General features: G+C 44.6%; 1 protein-coding gene across 4 annotated transcripts in view; it reads right to left on the reverse strand.

The window, feature by feature from the left end:
* The window catches only part of adamtsl3 (ADAMTS-like 3), a 212,056-nt gene that overhangs the window by 41,691 nt on the left and 153,331 nt on the right, over window positions 1-17,034 (reverse strand). For all 4 annotated transcript variants that reach the window (XM_085160442.1, XM_085160455.1, XM_085160451.1 and 1 more), the window contains 6 exons: window positions 14,657-14,707; window positions 12,472-12,682; window positions 11,939-12,086; window positions 11,112-11,196; window positions 4,745-5,028; window positions 4,537-4,666 (listed from right to left, as the gene is read on the reverse strand). In XM_085160442.1, the coding sequence (XP_085016568.1) occupies window positions 4,537-4,666; window positions 4,745-5,028; window positions 11,112-11,196; window positions 11,939-12,086; window positions 12,472-12,682; window positions 14,657-14,707 (909 nt within the window). The remainder of the gene's footprint in view (window positions 1-4,536; window positions 4,667-4,744; window positions 5,029-11,111; window positions 11,197-11,938; window positions 12,087-12,471; window positions 12,683-14,656; window positions 14,708-17,034) is intronic.

The raw sequence follows: 17,034 nt of genomic DNA on the forward strand, positions 1-17,034 counted from the left end.
GCGCAGCAAAGAAAATCGAGCCAAATGTTGGCACGCACAAAAACACAAATTTGTACCAAGTTTTATGCTTTGGAACGTTTTCCATGAAGCACGTGGAGTTAAAAACTCGCCCTCGTTCGTTTCAACACATCTGTGTGAAGCTGGTCAGTCGCACCGACGGATCCTGTTACAGGTCACAGAGGCCGCAGGTGACTAAATGTAACTGGAGGTTTTTGGATGCAGCTGACAGATCACCTGAATGTGTCGTGTCAGCCTTACACTGGGTTTTAAATGTACAGTAGGAATTTGAGCTGTTTGACCTGACACATCGTTTCCATCATCATCACAGGCTCTGAAAATGACTTTAAACCCAGAGGTCTATGAGGAGGGCGCGGCGTCTTATCTGTTTGATCTACATTTAATATTCAGATCCCGTCACCTGTGTAAAAAGGACTGTAATAAGTCTGTGGCAGGACTCCAGCATTATCATCTGTTCAGGTTGGATAACTGATGACTCGGTGGAGTTATGGTGTTAACGTATCTTCACTGACACACAAAGTCGACTGGATGAGTTTCCCGTCGTTCCTGTCCCTGAACTGGGAGCTGATCCAGTGGGAGTTTGTTAAAGCAGCTTTCTGGAGACGTTCCCTGGATTCCAGCTTTGACTGAACCGGCCTCCGGACTTCATCAGCTCAATAAAAGCTTCATTGTTGTTACTCCGCCTTCGTTTTTGGAGCTTCTTTCAACATCATACCAGAATTAACTGATCGGAACAACAAAACTCGTCACTGTGATATTTCGAGGCAGAATGCAATAAACCACAAGTTTCACGTGTATTTGTATTTGAATGAAACAGGATGAAACACTGAAGTCACTGCATTTTATATGAAGTCAGAGGTCAGTGTGGAGAAATATGACTGTAAACTGTTAGTGGCTCATTCATGACCCTGTTAAAGATGGAGCCGAAGGCACCGCCCACCCTCACACATGAACACACACCCTTCCAGTGTTGGTCAAGTTACTTGAAAAAAGTAATCAGTAACTAATTACTAATTACTTCCCCCAAAAAGTAATCCCATTACTTTACTGATTGCTTATTTTCAAAAGTAATTAGTTACTTAGTTACTTTTTAAAAACACGATTTACAACCTGAATAGGTGATAAAGTGATAGATCTTTCAGCCCAATTCTACTTTTTCTGCATAATCATCATACAAAATGTAATCAAATGGAAAAGTCTCTTTTTAAAACTTGTTTTATTAGTTTTAATCTTTTAACTTTATGCATCAAGCAAAAATTTAATTATATGCAACATTCTCTGACTGGAAGAAATTAGTTTAATATTTAAACCTATTTTCTGCACATTCCAGCACATAAAATAAAATATTTTGTGTGTTTACACTCAGTCTTTCAAATAGATGCAAGTAAAACACAGCAGAAAATAAATAAAGTCAAAGACTAGCGGTCCTGTTGCTCTATTTTCACCTGTAAAGCAGGAGTGGGGTAGGCGGAGGTTTACCCTGGTGCAGGTGTGCAGCGGTCAGTGGAAGAATCCGCGAGTTTCTCTGTGAGTTTCCCATTACGTCGTAGCTACTCGGTGCTTGCTCGGAAGTTTCACAAGCTTCATGTGAAGCTTTCGGAAGCTTCACATGTACAAACTTCTTTTTTAGTAAAAAGAAGTTTTCTTCCCACGCACAACGGACACTAATGTTTTTGTCACTTTTTATGGAATCAAACTCAAAGTAAGGTCAGTACTTCCACGCTTTAAACGCTGCACGCTCATACTCTCTCTGCACTCGATATATGATCCATTGTTGATCTGCACACAGCTGTTGTCACGAACGTTGCACTCGCTTACGTCACTGTCATGAGACATTCTCACAAAAAAATCACGGTTTTAGTAACGCAGTAACGCAGCGTTCCTACGGGAAAGTAACGGTAATCTAATTACCGTTTTTGCAATAGTAATCCCTTACTTTACTCATTACTTGAAAAAAGTAATCCATCTCTGCACCCTTCACATGTACAGCAATGATTTAACTAACGATCAGTGTGTATGGTGTGTGTGTGTCTAATCGCACTGATGTCTGTTCCAGGCTTTTTACTGCAGAGTCAAATCTGTCTTTGGTTGTTGGAAAGCGCGTGGCTTCAATAATGCACATGCTGTTTGTGGAAGTCATAAAATTGAAATCAGAAAGGTTTTCTAAAAACTCTTCTCTGTGAGCCAATAGGAGCCCAGCAGGTGATGTGAGCCTGCATTGGATATTCTGCTCAAAGGTTGACCGGCAGCCAAGTGCACAAATTACAGAGGACAGAAAATTCAGCTGTAAACACTCCAACGCGTCGCAGAGGCCAAGGCTGTGGTTATTTCTGCTCGAGAGCGTCTGCTGGTGAAAAGAGATACTGGCTCCTCTGATTATTCATCTCAATCAAACGTCAATATCTAGCAGCTCGAGAGCTTAAAGATAGAACTGCATCTTATGGTTTTCATGTGAGCAACACTTGCTGTTCACATGATGACATCTGTGAAAAAAAGGTTTTCTTGCTATTTTCCTGAAGATACTTTTTATAAGGGACAGAGTATTAATATATATAGTATATAGTATATATAATATAGTATCCTGCATAAACTGCCATCACTGCTGAACCTTTACCCACGTATGCAGAGCAGAGCTGACAGATGAAGCAAACACACAGAAATCCCCCAAAGCTGCAGTTCCACTAATGTCCAGCAGAGGCTGTTTACAGCCTGATGCACATAGTGTTTGGTCTCTATACACACGGGTGCACATAAGTGCTCTGCAGGTGCACATTCGCTGTCAAAATAAAAGACGCGCACCAGATAAGAAGTTGCAACGCGCGTTCGCATCCATATAAAGGCTGTTTTTGTCTGCTACAGTGGGATTTTCACGGCATATTCTGCACCACATCTCTGTGCGTTCATCATTTGTTTGAAGCCAGCTCACCTCCTGCAACCACTGTTCCGAGAATAAGCGCTTCTTTTGCAGTTTGGACTCCTCCTGACATTTCTTTGGAGGTCTTTGACATCTTTAAGAGTTCTAAACAAATGTCTGTCCTCCTCCAGAAAATCGTATGTACGCAAACGCACGTTGCAACTTCTTATCTGGTGCGCGTCTTTTATTTTGACAGCGAGTGTGCACCTGCAGAGCACTTATGTGCAGCCCTGTCTATAGACAGTTTCCTACGGAGTCCCGCAGGGGACATGGGAGAAAAAAAAATTAAGACGGACTTTTGCGATTTTTTGAGATCTCGCAAAACGAACTCGGGATCTCGCAAAACAAACTCGGGATCTCGCAAAACGAACTCGGGATCTCGCAAAACGAACTCGGGATCTCGCAAAACGAACTCGGGATCTCGCAAAACAAACTCGGGATCTCGCAAAACGAACTCGGGATCTCGCAAAACGAACTCGGGATCTCACAAAACAAACTCGGGATCTCGCAAAACAAACTCGGGATCTCGCAAAACTTTTGCGAGATCTTGCAAAAAAAACTCGGGATCTCGCAAAACAAACTCGGGATCTCGCAAAACCAACTCGGGATCTCGCAAAAAAAAACTCGAGATCTCCCAAAACAAACTCGGGATCTCGCAAAACCAACTCGGGATCTCGCAAAACCAACTCGGGATCTCACAAAACAAACTCGGGATCTCGCAAAACCAACTCGGGATCTCGCAAAAAAAACTCGAGATCTCCCAAAACAAACTCGGGATCTCGCAAAACCAACTCGGGATCTCGCAAAACCAACTCGGGATCTCACAAAACAAACTCGGGATCTCGCAAAACCAACTCGGGATCTCACAAAACAAACTCGGGATCTCGCAAAACCAACTCGGGATCTCACAAAACAAACTCGGGATCTCGCAAAACCAACTCGGGATCTCACAAAACAAACTCGGGATCTCGCAAAACCAACTCGGGATCTCGCAAAACAAACTTGGGATCTCGCAAAACTTTTGCGAGATCTCGCAAAAGTTTTAGCCGCATTCTTTAGATGCTGGCTCGAAGCCGACCGGGAGGTCGAGGCACGATGTGCCGGGAAAGCGGTGTTCCTCCCGGCTGTAGTAGGTCTCGAGCTAATGGGAAGAATGCGGCTAAAACTTTTGCGAGATCCCGAGTTTGTTTTGCAAAATCCCGAGTTTGTTTTGCGAGATCCCGAGTTTGTTTTGGGAGATCTCGCAAAAGTTTTGCGAGATCTCCCAAAAGTCCGTCTTAATTTTTTTTTCTCCCATGTCCCCTGCAGGGCTCCGTAGTTTCCCCCTTCATAACACCTGTACAGGGGGGAGAATGTTTTTGTAACACAGCTGTTTTGTATTAAGGCTTAATGTTTGCATTATTAGGGGCGTGGCCTGACACAGGCAGCTGTAGCTGCTAGTACAGCTATTAAAAAGCAACCCCGCCCTGCTTCCTTTGACAGAAGAAGCACTAATATTCATGCTTGTGATGCACAAATGCTTCAGCTTTCAGCCCCATCGCTGTATTCTGCTCATGCACACTGTGAGCTTTCTCCGTGTCTTCGGTGACCTTGTGGTCTCTTACCTTGGGGGGCACGGCTCAGGGTTACAGATGCGGATCATTACCGACGGCCTGCTGGATGGATCGCACAGAGCGTCGTCCACCTCCTCATCTTGCTTCCTGTTCACACACCTCACCACTGCTGTCTGCTTCCCTGGGCAGAGGAAATACAGAAAATGTTTAGAAGAAGCATCAGCATTTCAGCTGCGAGCATCCGATCGGCAAACCTCACCGGCAGCACACGTGGCCGAGCAGGCGGCGAAGCCTCTGAAGTCCCAGCTGTGCAGGTCGTCAGCCTGGAGCAAAGGAGCGCCGTGGTCTCGGACCGCAGTGGCTCTGGTACACGGCCCGTGGTTGCAGGGCCTCTCCAGCTGGGGCCTGTCCCCGCCACACTCCTCCTCTGGAAGGTCCACCTCCGTCTTGGTGAAAGTGAGCAGCACCTGACATTTCACCTCCCGAGTTTGCCTGCCAGGGCCGCAGGTGGTGCTGCAGGGGGACCAGGGCCCGGGTATGAATCTGCACGGGACGAGAGCAAAAGTCTCCAATAGGTCCTTCAGTGGTGACGTCGCGTGGTCACTTCAATGTCTGCAAAGCTCATTTCCAACCTTTCTTTTCTTACGAGCTCAGCTTGCATCTGCAATTTATTCATTTAACATTTTTAGAGTGTGATGAATATTTTATTTGCACCAAAGACATTACAGATAACTAAGCTAAACGTCTTTGGCTTGAATGGACCTTTGCTGGGTGACTTACATGTGTGACTGCTATAATCTTCCTTACATATCTGTGTTAAGACAAATGTGCTCATCATCCTGATATTTCTGGTCACTCTCAACATTTTAAGCAACATAAAAGATAAACTAAATTAGCACACCCACTCTAAAACCCACCTGAGGCTTTAAAACCTGAATAACTCAGTTCTTCTGGATTTTTTTGTCAGTAGAAAGTCTGCGTATTTATACATATTTCAAATATAAAAGTGTGTTTCCACCATTCCTACATGTCAACATGTATGTGTTGTTTCCGTGTCATTGCGTGTTGTATGGTGAGATCATTCGCTTGAGCCTCTCGACTGTAGGCCATGACATCACTGTGACATCACCCACTGGTGAGTGGAGCCTCAGGCAGAGCATTTACATCGTTGCCAGCAAACTGGACGTGATGAGTGAGGACGGCGCTCACTCATTGGCTAACAACATGTGGTTGAGATGCTGTTTTCCAGAGGGTCGCCCCCTGCTGGCCACTACAAATAATGCAGGTTTGAGGTACTTGGAGGAAAAGCAACAGTAAAGGGAGCTTGTTGCTGGGCGGGAACTTTGGGAAAAGAAATGGAAAATTCCAGAGAGGATATGTTTCTGATAAATTCAACATTAAGTTTTACATTTACATTTTGAATTTCACATTGTCCAACCTCCAAAGATTCATCAATAACGCCTGTCGAAGTGAACGATATTCCCAGAGCGGCGCCTGAGTTTGAAAATCATTTGCAGGAAAAATAAAGCATTTAAAGTGATTCCCCTTTTTTCACTCTACAGTCATTTATGGAATCAAGTGAACGTGTAAAACCGGCACACACAACTCTGTCTATGCGCAGCAGATAATATGATGGACAAACACACCGTCACACTGAGGAAACAGCACAGCCAACGCCGCTGGAATCACTGCTGCCTGGCAGTAAAGCGAAGAATAATAACTGAAGCTGCTTTATGTAATGACAGCCTGAAGCCGCTGACTGGCAGATGCACAGCAGGAAATGTGCGACCGTGAGCTTGTTAAGACAAATAAGCAGAGAGATAAGTTCCCTGGAGGTCAGACGCTCAGCTCCCTGGAGGGGAGGTGGCATATATTTAGACACAGTTCTGTTACTGGGAGGTAGGTTAGAGCTCAGTCACCGTCTGACAGGTGAGACGGAAACATGAAGAAATAAGGAGGGAAAAATGCAGAATATAGCTGTGATCAGGCGGGATTTATAAAACCACGGTATATGTACACGATCAGCCACAACATTAAAGACGCCGCGTCTGCATCAACAGATCCACCGCACCGAGGTGTGGCTGCAGGACTTCTGGATAATCCTCTGATGTCTGTGGTGCTTCCCACAAATGATTTACAGGTCTGGGAGTTCATTATCTGTAATGCTGATGCTAACTAGCTTATCAAGCTGCATCCACAAACGTGTCCAAATTCATGGGCTGCATCCTCCTGAGGACCCGGCGTGGGCCGGCTGTGAAATTGGACGGTCTAGCCTTCTGATTAGCGTCACCGCTGTCTCAGTGGAGTTTAATAAACTCGCCGTCTGCTCCTTGCTATCTAAAATATAACAGGACACTGGCGTAAACTCTCAACCGTCTCACACTTCTGATTAATCAGTTTTCTGTTTGATGTTTATTCAGCTGTGTGAAAATCCCGGAGGAACCCACCCGGGGGATTAATAAAGTTTTATTTTATTTAATCTAATTTAATAACTTTAATCTCAGCCAAACTGATTGACTCACGAACAAATAAAACACTGGAAAAAGCCCAACAATAACATTTTTAGGTTGTCTAAGTGACTTATATATTACGTTTAACCCGAGTAGCAAAACTCTGCAGTGATCTGAAAATGATGTGCCGGGAGTTGTGTCGTTCTCGGCGGCTTCAGTGACCCTCGAGCTCCCGGCGAGCTATCGAGCTGGTGGGTAGCAGATGCTCCGAAAACGTCGAAGCACTTTTGCAAATATGCGATATCTTGATAAACCGAGCAGATATTTGATGTTTACACAGCTACTTTCTCGCCTGATAATATGTTAAAAGTTTATTTTGTGACCCAGAAAGATTAGTAAGAGTAATTTTAAAACTTAGTAGCGGCCGCCATTGTTGGAAACTGGAGTTTGGCTGGGCCGCGCTATGAATTCTGGGATATGGTGGGCCACGAAGGACACACCCGACCCATCCTTCAAATTCGGGGAAAAGGAGGACGCATTTGTTGGCTGCATTCGGAGGAGTCTACGAATTTGGACAGCCTTCGGCGCGTCGCTGTGACGTAATCGGTCTACAAATGCGTCCTCAGGAGGAAGCAGCCCATGAATTTGGACACGACTTCACCCAAGCTGGAGCTCAGACTTCCTGGACAATCTGTTAGTGCGGCTAACCTCACAGCAGCCATATAATCATCCCAAAAATGTTCCAACGGCACAAACATAGTCCAGATGTGCAGTTCAGGTGAAGCCTGTGTCACCATCCACCTGTCAGTCACAGAGGCCACGCCCCTAATAATGCAAGGGTGTGGTCATGTTTATATCTATGCTGCTGTCAGCTGTGCTGTGCTCAGGTGGAATGGATAAATGCAAAGAGACCCGATGAGCATCAGTCAGTGTTAACAGTCGCGTTTCTCCCCTCTAATATGCTTTTTGCAGCATGCGGTGTAATTACCACGTTTCCAGTATGAGCCTCACATGCTCACCAAATTAACGTGGCTCAGATAAGATTAGCTTGGCTGCATGTGAAGACGATTTGTTGGCGCCCGCTGAGGGCGCGTGCGCGGGAGGTGTTTCGAGAGCGTGTTTGCAAAGTCTTTGATGAGCAAATGTGTGTCTGCCAAGTGTTTGAGGTGTGTGTGAGCTCAGAAAGCTGACGGATCCCAGGGAGGCTATCAGAGCTGACCAGACCCTGAGCAGCAGGAGATAATCACATGCTTATCATCAGCCGCGGTGGGAGAGGAAACACAGCCGGACAGATTCACACAGTCCTGGTGAGTGTGTGTGTACCTCCAAAGGGTTTATGCTACCTGAAAAAGAAGCGTAGACTGTGTCAGAGCGACAGGAAGCTCTTACACGGTGTTTCAAGAGTTCTGGGTTCAAGTTTTACTAAATGAAACAAACGTGCTCTTCAGTATAAAAGCTGAACTCTCATCTACAAAAGTATGAAAGTATGGAGACGTCCGATCAGGCGCTCCCCATCTGCTGTAATGACAGACACAAACTTTTCTGCTAAATTCACACTTTCAGGACAAAAAGTCTAAAAATACTTTGCAGCTGTAACAGCTTCAGCTCTTCTGGGAATGCTTTCTGTAGCTGCTGGCAGGATGACGTTGTATATAATTTGTATTATTTCTTTATCTTGTCAAGATCCACGTCATGATTGTAAATTGTTTAAGCTGTACATTACTTTGTTTTTTGTAGTCAATGTTTTGGTGCTTTTATTTTGAAAGTCAAGTTCGCTTACAAGTTGCGCTAGTTTCCTCTTTGGGTAAAAAGAAGAAAAGCACCTGTAAGCGCGCAGAAAGGATGGTTTTTATTGAAAGACGTGTTAAGTGGACTTTAACTACAAACGGTTAAACGGTTAAAGAAACCTCAGAAGAACAGCGGCTAATTCCCTTTTTGCAGCCAACGAGGTATTTATTTATCGTGTTTGTTGTACAGTGTTTTTACTGCTGTGTCTTACGCTGAGTTTTATTTTGTTAATGCTGTATAGTTTTCACGGTGGCTTTGGAGAGAAGTCTTCAAATAAACCAGTGACAGAAAACCACTTGCGTCTCCTCACTTTTAAAGTGCTTCACTAACCGAACAGTACAGCTAACACGTGATGAAGAACACTTACTGCTGAAGAGAGAGTGAAAGAGCACAGTTTATCCTCGTTTTACCAACACTTTACTCTGAGCTTTTGTTCTGTCACCAGTTAGCGAGCGTAACCTAATGTAGGACTAGCAGTAACCAACCAAGTCAGCCACCTCATGTGTGAGCATGACGTTTTTGGAGCAGGGTCTACAGGAGGTTAACTGACCTGGATTTGTTTTAATGTGCACATGCAGCCTGATGAAAGCCACGATTCTCTACGGACGATTATCAACAAACTAATACGTCCCGTTTTCAGTCGCAGGATGTCGGAGGCTGAGTACTGAGACAGCTGCTGTCCTGGAGGAGACAGGAGGTCTCTACACAACCTTCTGATGTGCTCTTGGTCCAGCAGCTGTAACCGGGTCATAAATTACATATTGTTATAATTACACGTGTTCTAGTACCCAAACTGTTCCTTTATACCTGACTTTTAGGACCTCCAAGCCTGTAGTTATGTTCATTTTTAGCTGGAGCCCTTCTTCTTTGGTGCAACCCTATAAATACAGTGTACCCCTTTGGCCTCCCCCCTTTTCTACTCTCCCTGTGGGAGAGGTGGGTGTCCAACACTGTAAAACACAAATATACTGTATATTTAGCCACGCTGATTATTGTCATCATGGTGTCTGTCTTTGCTAGCTGCTGTAAACGTGTAGCACGTGTGTGCTGCATGTGTGTTACAGGCACAGTCAATGCTAGCATGAACAGATAATTGCTGCTAGCTTGGAAGTTGCGTGGGCTGAGCTAACCCTCGTCCCTCCTGGTTGCATTGGGTCGTAGGAGCTGGAGCGAGCAAGTTAGAGGTCTTTCTTTCTTTTTACCTTTCATCGTCAGACACAAGCAGGAACACAGCGGTTACTCAGCCACCAACTTAATCCAGGAGAACAATAACTTATGACCAACCTCAGGCCTGCGTGAGGATTGTTTGAGGAGAAGAGTTCTCCAAACACGACTTCCTTCTGAATCACCCAAACGAAGACGGCTCGGGATGAGTTCAAGGAAAAATTATTAGCAAATGCTGTTAACTGTGCGATTTTTTCAGTGGCGTTATTCAGATTCTGCTCAAACTGCACGATTGACTCGCAGGAGTTAGAAGTTCGTAGGTCACGAGGGTCTCACACTATACGGCCTGATGCTCTGATGCGACCTGAGTGCTCACACTGTGCGTCCATAACATGAAGCTTATAACAGAAAATCTGTCGCTCGCTGTCCCTCTCTGTCTTTCACTCACACAGACACACCACCGTCATCAACTTTGCTGAAATGCAAATGAAAAACATGATCAGCTGTGATTGAGCAGCAAAGTAAATCCAACTATTTTCACGGTTGTTGTGGTCGTGATCATTTTGTGAGGCCACATCAAAAAGGCTCGGATGAGCCAAAGTTCTACAAGTTGTGCCTCCATCACTTGTGTCCAGATCACACGCCGCCATGCTGCTCCATCTTTTCACTTCCATTTCTGTGTTTGCGCGTGCACAGTGTGAGAGGCTGACGCCCTCACGACGGCCGACAGGATTTCAAACAGGTTTGATTTTCTTACGACCAAACGACTGATGATCGGCAGCTGGTCGTGAGGTGTTAATCGCTTCCTGTTACCTCACGTATACTTCACCATGCACGACGCACGACTGAAAAATTGGCTCAAAATGAGCCAAAAATGGCAGAGTGTGAGCCCGGCTTTACATACAGAGGCTCTGCCCAGCTTTGTCTACAGCACTGCTGTGATGTGCTGTAGTAACAAAGGACTGAATGAATGGAGACACCTTTGAATGGATCAGGTGTGTGTGTGTGTTGTAAAGTTAAGATGCGTTGTGAAAGCAGCTGATAACAGCAGAGTTAATGAGGGGATGATTCGTATTTATGAAAAGAAGACAAGCTGTTTATTAAAAAGCAGTGAAGTGTGTTGAGAGCAGACGATAACCCTGACAGCGTCGTATCCTGAGCTCACAGGATGTTTGCTTCTGTCTTCAAACGCATCAGAGCGACTGTCTGTGTGTCTGCACTCACGTGGGGTTTTCTGTAGCGGTGTAGTGTTCCTCCAGTTCGTGGGCTTGTTTTGACCAGGGAAGCTTCGCCTCCACCGGCAGGGACTCTGACAGAGACAAAAGAAAGACGTCTGACACAGCTGCTGATGTCACCATCAGCTGCTCCGAGCTCGGCCGCACCTCAGAATTTTGTTTCTTAGCAATAAAAAGGTCAGCACTGGAAATATTTTTGGTACTTTTAAAAAAAACTTTTTCCATTATCACAGCAACAAGTCCGTCAGGCTCAGGCTCACATTAAAGGACATCTACTGACAGCTGGATGTTATTTAACCAAGACACACATTTCATCCTCACATTTATCTCCTATCTGTCATAAAGTTCACAAGACAGATTTAAATATTTGCTAAAGACCCTCCTGTGCTCCACAGCTCAGCGCTGTCCTAATAATTTTAAACAGTCCACTGTACAGCGAGTGTTTTCCAATTAAATCACATTTACAGCAATAATACCACACACACACACACACACACACACACACTATTAAAACATCTCATAATGTTTGTAAAATAAACATTTAAAATTTAAAATGCTTCTCAGTTGTGCTCTTAGCTTATTTAAAACACACACACACACATTCTTGTTTTGCTATTTTAGTGAGGACATCTCATTGACATAATGCTTTCCCTAGCCGCTTACCTAAACCATAACCTAACTGTAACCCTGACACTAAAACCACATTTTGAGTCACCTTCAAAACTCATTATACTAACATTCAAATTTTTGGTCCCCACAAAGACATCTAAACAGGTACACACACACACACACTGCTGTAAGTCCTCAGTGTCCCACCTCTGGGCTTGTGGCAGGCCACGGGGACCAGGCAGTCCTCCTTCACGTGAGGCTTGAGTGACGGTTGGCAGCCTCCGACGTGCTGCCCGCGGTGGTCGATGCACAGAACCACTCGGTAGCGCAGCCCTCGGCCACACGTCACCGTGCACTGCGATGGGTAACACACACACACGTTAACCATGTTCAGTAATTAAAGCTGCATCAAACTCTTGCTGTCAGTGAATCGAGCGCTGATTGACGCGTTGGTCACTGAGCGTTTGAACATCTCTGATCCAGAAACGCTTTAACTGCTTAGACACAGAGTCTGACCTGCCACTGCAATCGTTAGTCCGTTTTTACACATGCACCACATGCAGTGAGACGTGTGATGTTTCCACAAAACACCCTATTATAAATGTAAGGCAGTACTAAAGAGCATAGTGGATGTTGCTTTGGAAATCACTGACTATATGTTCCCCGGTGAGGAAAAGAAGTGATTTTGTTTTATAACCTTACAGCAGCTTTGATTATACTTCATGATTATAATCACTGACCTGTGACCACTCCATGGCCACCCACTGGGGGCAGGCGAAGGTGTTGCAGATCTGTCGGGCGACAGGTCGCGGGGAGTGCGTGCACTTCCACTCGTCCACCTGGGAGAACTGCCCGTGGGCGTCCTCCTCCACGCACAGCACACTGCGATCCTGCCAGCCCCCATTTTCACCACAGGACACTGAGCACTGGGTCCAGGGGCCCTGCTCCCAGCTGCACACACAGAAGAGGCTCAATGAGTTTTATGTACCCAGATACTAAGTAAGGTGGAGGTGAGGAGGGGGCAGAACCTTCCTGCATGGAAAGAAACACCTGGAAGTGTGGAGGACGTGATTCGGCAGCGAGATCAGCAGCACCTGTGACAGGCAGCTTTAAAATCACTCGACTTCAAACCAGAGAACAAAAACTCTCATATTTTTAGATCCTCGTTGCTTTCATGTCTGATCAAAAGTCACCTTATTTCATAAAAGCTGTGAGAATAATCTTAATAAGTAATGATGTAATAACATTTATGCACCAACGTGGAACGAGGCCCACATCCAGGTGGGAACACGAGGGTGGGGGGAGACGGAGAGGCAGGAACGTGTCGCCTGAAATACGAAGCAACTCTGACACTTTTCCACAGCTAATGTCGATTCCACTTTGCACTTATGTAAGCTATAGATTCAGCACTCAGTGGGTACAAGCACGCCGTTACACTCAGTCACACAGAAAGGAGGACAGGGACATTAACGAGGCCATTTCAGGACAATTAAGACTGCAGGACTCTGTCTCATTATGTTGTAATTAGATAAGTGCGGTGATTAACAGTCTGTCTCATTGCAAGCGGTGCATCAGCCTCGATAGACTGCAATCAATGCGCGTTCCACATCCGACGGCTTCTAGAGCTGGAAGCATCGCTGCATAACTGTCTTTGTCTTTCTCCAGCTCCTTTTTCAAACCAGGCTGTCTGCAGACACGCTCATTATGCAACTCTGGTGACAATGACAGCGATGTCTAATGCTTCTAATGCAGTCCAGCAAAATGCTGGAGATTCGCACACTGCGAGTTCAAAGGTAGGTCAAAGGTTAGAGTGGCTGATGGGTGCACATAGCTCAGGACTGGGGGTTTATGTGATGCACGGTGTATACGTGAGGCTACACTCATAGAGATGCTTTCATCTGCACAAAGTTTGCAGCTTTAAGTGTGCGCTTCTGTAAAACACACACATTTTAAATGAAGCTCTTCAGAATATCTACATTTATATGCATGCATGTAAAAAACTTACAACAAACAAGGTTCCCAATGAAACCCTAGACCCTCACTGTGCACCAAGACCGGAGCTCCGCCTCCTCAGACGGTCTGTTAGCACAGTGAACTCACAGCAGCCATGTTATTGGTCACATGATATCATTAAAATGCTCCAACAGTACAAACGGTGCAGAGATCCAGTTCAGGTGAAGCTAGCAGAGGCCACAAAGAGGCCACGCCCCTAATAATGCAAACTTTAAGCCTTAATAAGCTTTAAACAGGTGAGTTATAAAACCATCCTCCCCTGTACAGGTGTTATGAAGGAGAAATGATCCACAGAGACCAAACAGTTTGTTTCTGCTGTGAAGTTTTAACATGAGAGTCTATGGGGACTGACTCACTGCTGCCTCTGCTGGACGTTAGAGGTACTGCAGGCTTTGCCACTTTAATTTTGAGGCTCTAAATATGACACCATCACGTCAAAAATAATAATTCTCTCCTCTGTTAGAGAGTAACAGTCACCAGTGAGACCAGCGCAGCAGTCGCTGCCGAGCTGGAGCTCCACATGCATGAACTTATTTTTGGGAGGAACTCCAAAATTCAAACACAAACGGTGGAGCTCTGTCTCCCTAAAGAACAGAAAAGAGGCTTTTGTTGATTGAAGGGTAACGCTGTGGAACACCACGGAGGAACTCTTTCATTTTTCTTACGATTGAAGATGAAAAGTCAGACTTTGTGGAAGGAAGATTTTTTTAAAATAACTCACAATGTGTAAACTCAGAAAAAATCATCTTAGCAAAAACTAACAAAGTATTTTTAACTAAAGTTATAACTGAAAATCTGATCGCAGTGGTTTGAGCGTCTTGTGTGAGGCTCTAATGTAATTTATTTTTACTTTCGAGTGCAGCGAGGTTCGTTTAACACTTTGATTTTATCTCAGGAGTTAGAGGTACTCACCGAGGCAGAGGCTGGAAGCGGTCATGAGGCATCACTGCTTTGAATCCATCACTGCAGGAGACAAATGTGATAATGATAACCACACAGCAGGCTCAGAGGTCATACTGTACATGATAAGTGCCACTTTTGTCCTTCAAAGTCAGAATAAAGTAATCGGGTGTGAAAGGCAAACGCTGAAGACGTTGTTATTTAGGATCACTGCTTCTTAGTTTGATGATAAACGTCTCTGATATTTCCACTTTTTGTTTTTTGGCCTGGTTTGTAGTAATCTGGATGGTTTTGGAGCCACTGTGACCTCATGGAGGTAACGGGGTTTAACCTGCCTTGATGAAAGCTACACGAAGCTTCGCTAAGAGCTCGTTCAAGGCTGGTGGTTCAGATGAATGTCTGCAGCATATGTAACATATATTCAAACACTGTTAAAATCACTATCAAACACATTCTGTCATATTTGTTTAATAATAAAGGCTCTGACACAGCTCAGGTAACACTCGTGTTCACAATCTGCTTTGTGCGACCCCAATAAAACCCCAAAGACAAAATGAACCATTATAAGAAAGACGTGAGCTCATTTTGAATTTGAAGGCACGTCTCTCGGAGCTGGACAGCTCCTGAGACGTCTGTGAGCTGAGGAGAGCAGCTGCAGGGGTACGAGGTCCCGTTCTGGTCTGATGGAGGACTCTAGCTGCTCTGCTTCGTCCTGTTGTTGCTTTCATGATGCTCCAGATGTTCTCAGCTGGTCAAAGGTCTGGGCTGCAGGGCCGGTTCAGCAGCTGGACTCCTCTTCCATGAAGCCGTGCTGCTGATTTAACATCGTCCTGCTCAAACACGAAGGCCTTCCCTGAAAATCTAGATCTGACCTCCGATCAGTTTCCACTTTGCTTCAGTCCGTTTTAAAGGAGCTGTTTCTGGATCCCAGCCACATCTGGCTTCTTCCCTGCATGACGAGCTTTAACCTGCACGTGTGGACGGCTGAGACACGTCACTGCCATCAAATTCAAAATTAGCTCATGTTTGATATGAAATATTAAAATCTGTCAGTTTAAATATTTGATATGTTTGCTGTGTTCTGTTGTGAATAAAATATGTCTTTATGTGATTTGCGAACCATCGCGTTGTGTCTTTATTTACAGTTTAGGCAGCGCCCCGACCTTTGATACTAAACTTTCAGGCTGAATGCGGCTCACAGACTCGTGTGAATGAAGACGTCTGCATGCACTCAACTGGATCTTTCTTTCTTTCTTTTCAAAATATGAAAATATTCCTCATCGATGTCAATGAAACTATGGGGCGCCGTTTGTAAAGTGAAACATGCTGAAATTAACGGCAACATTTTTCCACATTTAGCTTAAAACAAGTCCTTTTTTACAACATTTAGTAAAATATTTGTAACTTTTCACATTTAAAACAGAATTTTACATGTTAAATCTAAATGTTAAATCTAAATGTTAAATCTAAATGTTTAGGCTAACATGCAAATTTATTGCACGGATCAACGGAAATACCAAAATAAAAGCTTTCCGAAAACCTCCAGTGCAAAAGTGTGCCGGTAGTGGTCAGATACGTTCTCACTCCCTAAGCGTAATAATTTTTGCTAGGTGACAAATTTTCAACATTTTATGCTTTCGGGTACCCAACACGTTCCTAAATGACGGCATCGGAACAAGGAGAGCTCAATCTACACATGCTCGTTCATTTTCTAAAAATCGCTTTGGAAAACACTATTTTACGTCATTTAACTGCTAGTTAAGGATGGGAATAAGGTTAGGTTTAGGGCTGGAACACATGGCTGGAACATTTATTATGGCGGGACCGTCATTCCACTGGAATTCAGCCATAACCCGGCGTGGACCATGAGAAAGCACGTCCGGCGATTTAGCTGAAAACATCGGAAGATCCGTTTTGTCGGCCATCCAAAGGTTCAGCAGTAGTGCACTCTTAGCAGCTGCAGTCTCCACTTCACAATCGCTGCAGCACATGTCCAGCAAAATCGCTGGACATGCTCGTAGCCATGAAGTGAAGCAGCACATAGCGGGGAGAGCAGACACAATTTTGCACCGGAGGTTTTCGGGAAGCTTTTATTTTGGTATTTCCGTTGATCCGTACAATAAATTTGCATGTTAGCCTAAACATTTAGTTTTCTGTAACATTTAGATTTAACATTTAACATTTGATGAAAAGGTACAAATATTTTACTAAATGTTGTAAAAAATTACTCGAAAAAATATGTTTTTGTAAGGTTTTGAGCTAAATGTGAAAAACCACTATGGGGGACGCTGGTATTTGATCCAGGAAGGCCAACAGCTCCCAGTTTCAACAGTGGAGCTCGCGTGCTGTGGTGTCAGCGTGCCAGATTTAAAAACGTTGATGCTAATCTG

This window comes from Neolamprologus multifasciatus, chromosome 1 (genome assembly GCF_963576455.1).
Source record: "Neolamprologus multifasciatus chromosome 1, fNeoMul1.2, whole genome shotgun sequence".
In the NCBI taxonomy this organism is placed as follows: domain Eukaryota; kingdom Metazoa; phylum Chordata; class Actinopteri; order Cichliformes; family Cichlidae; genus Neolamprologus; species Neolamprologus multifasciatus.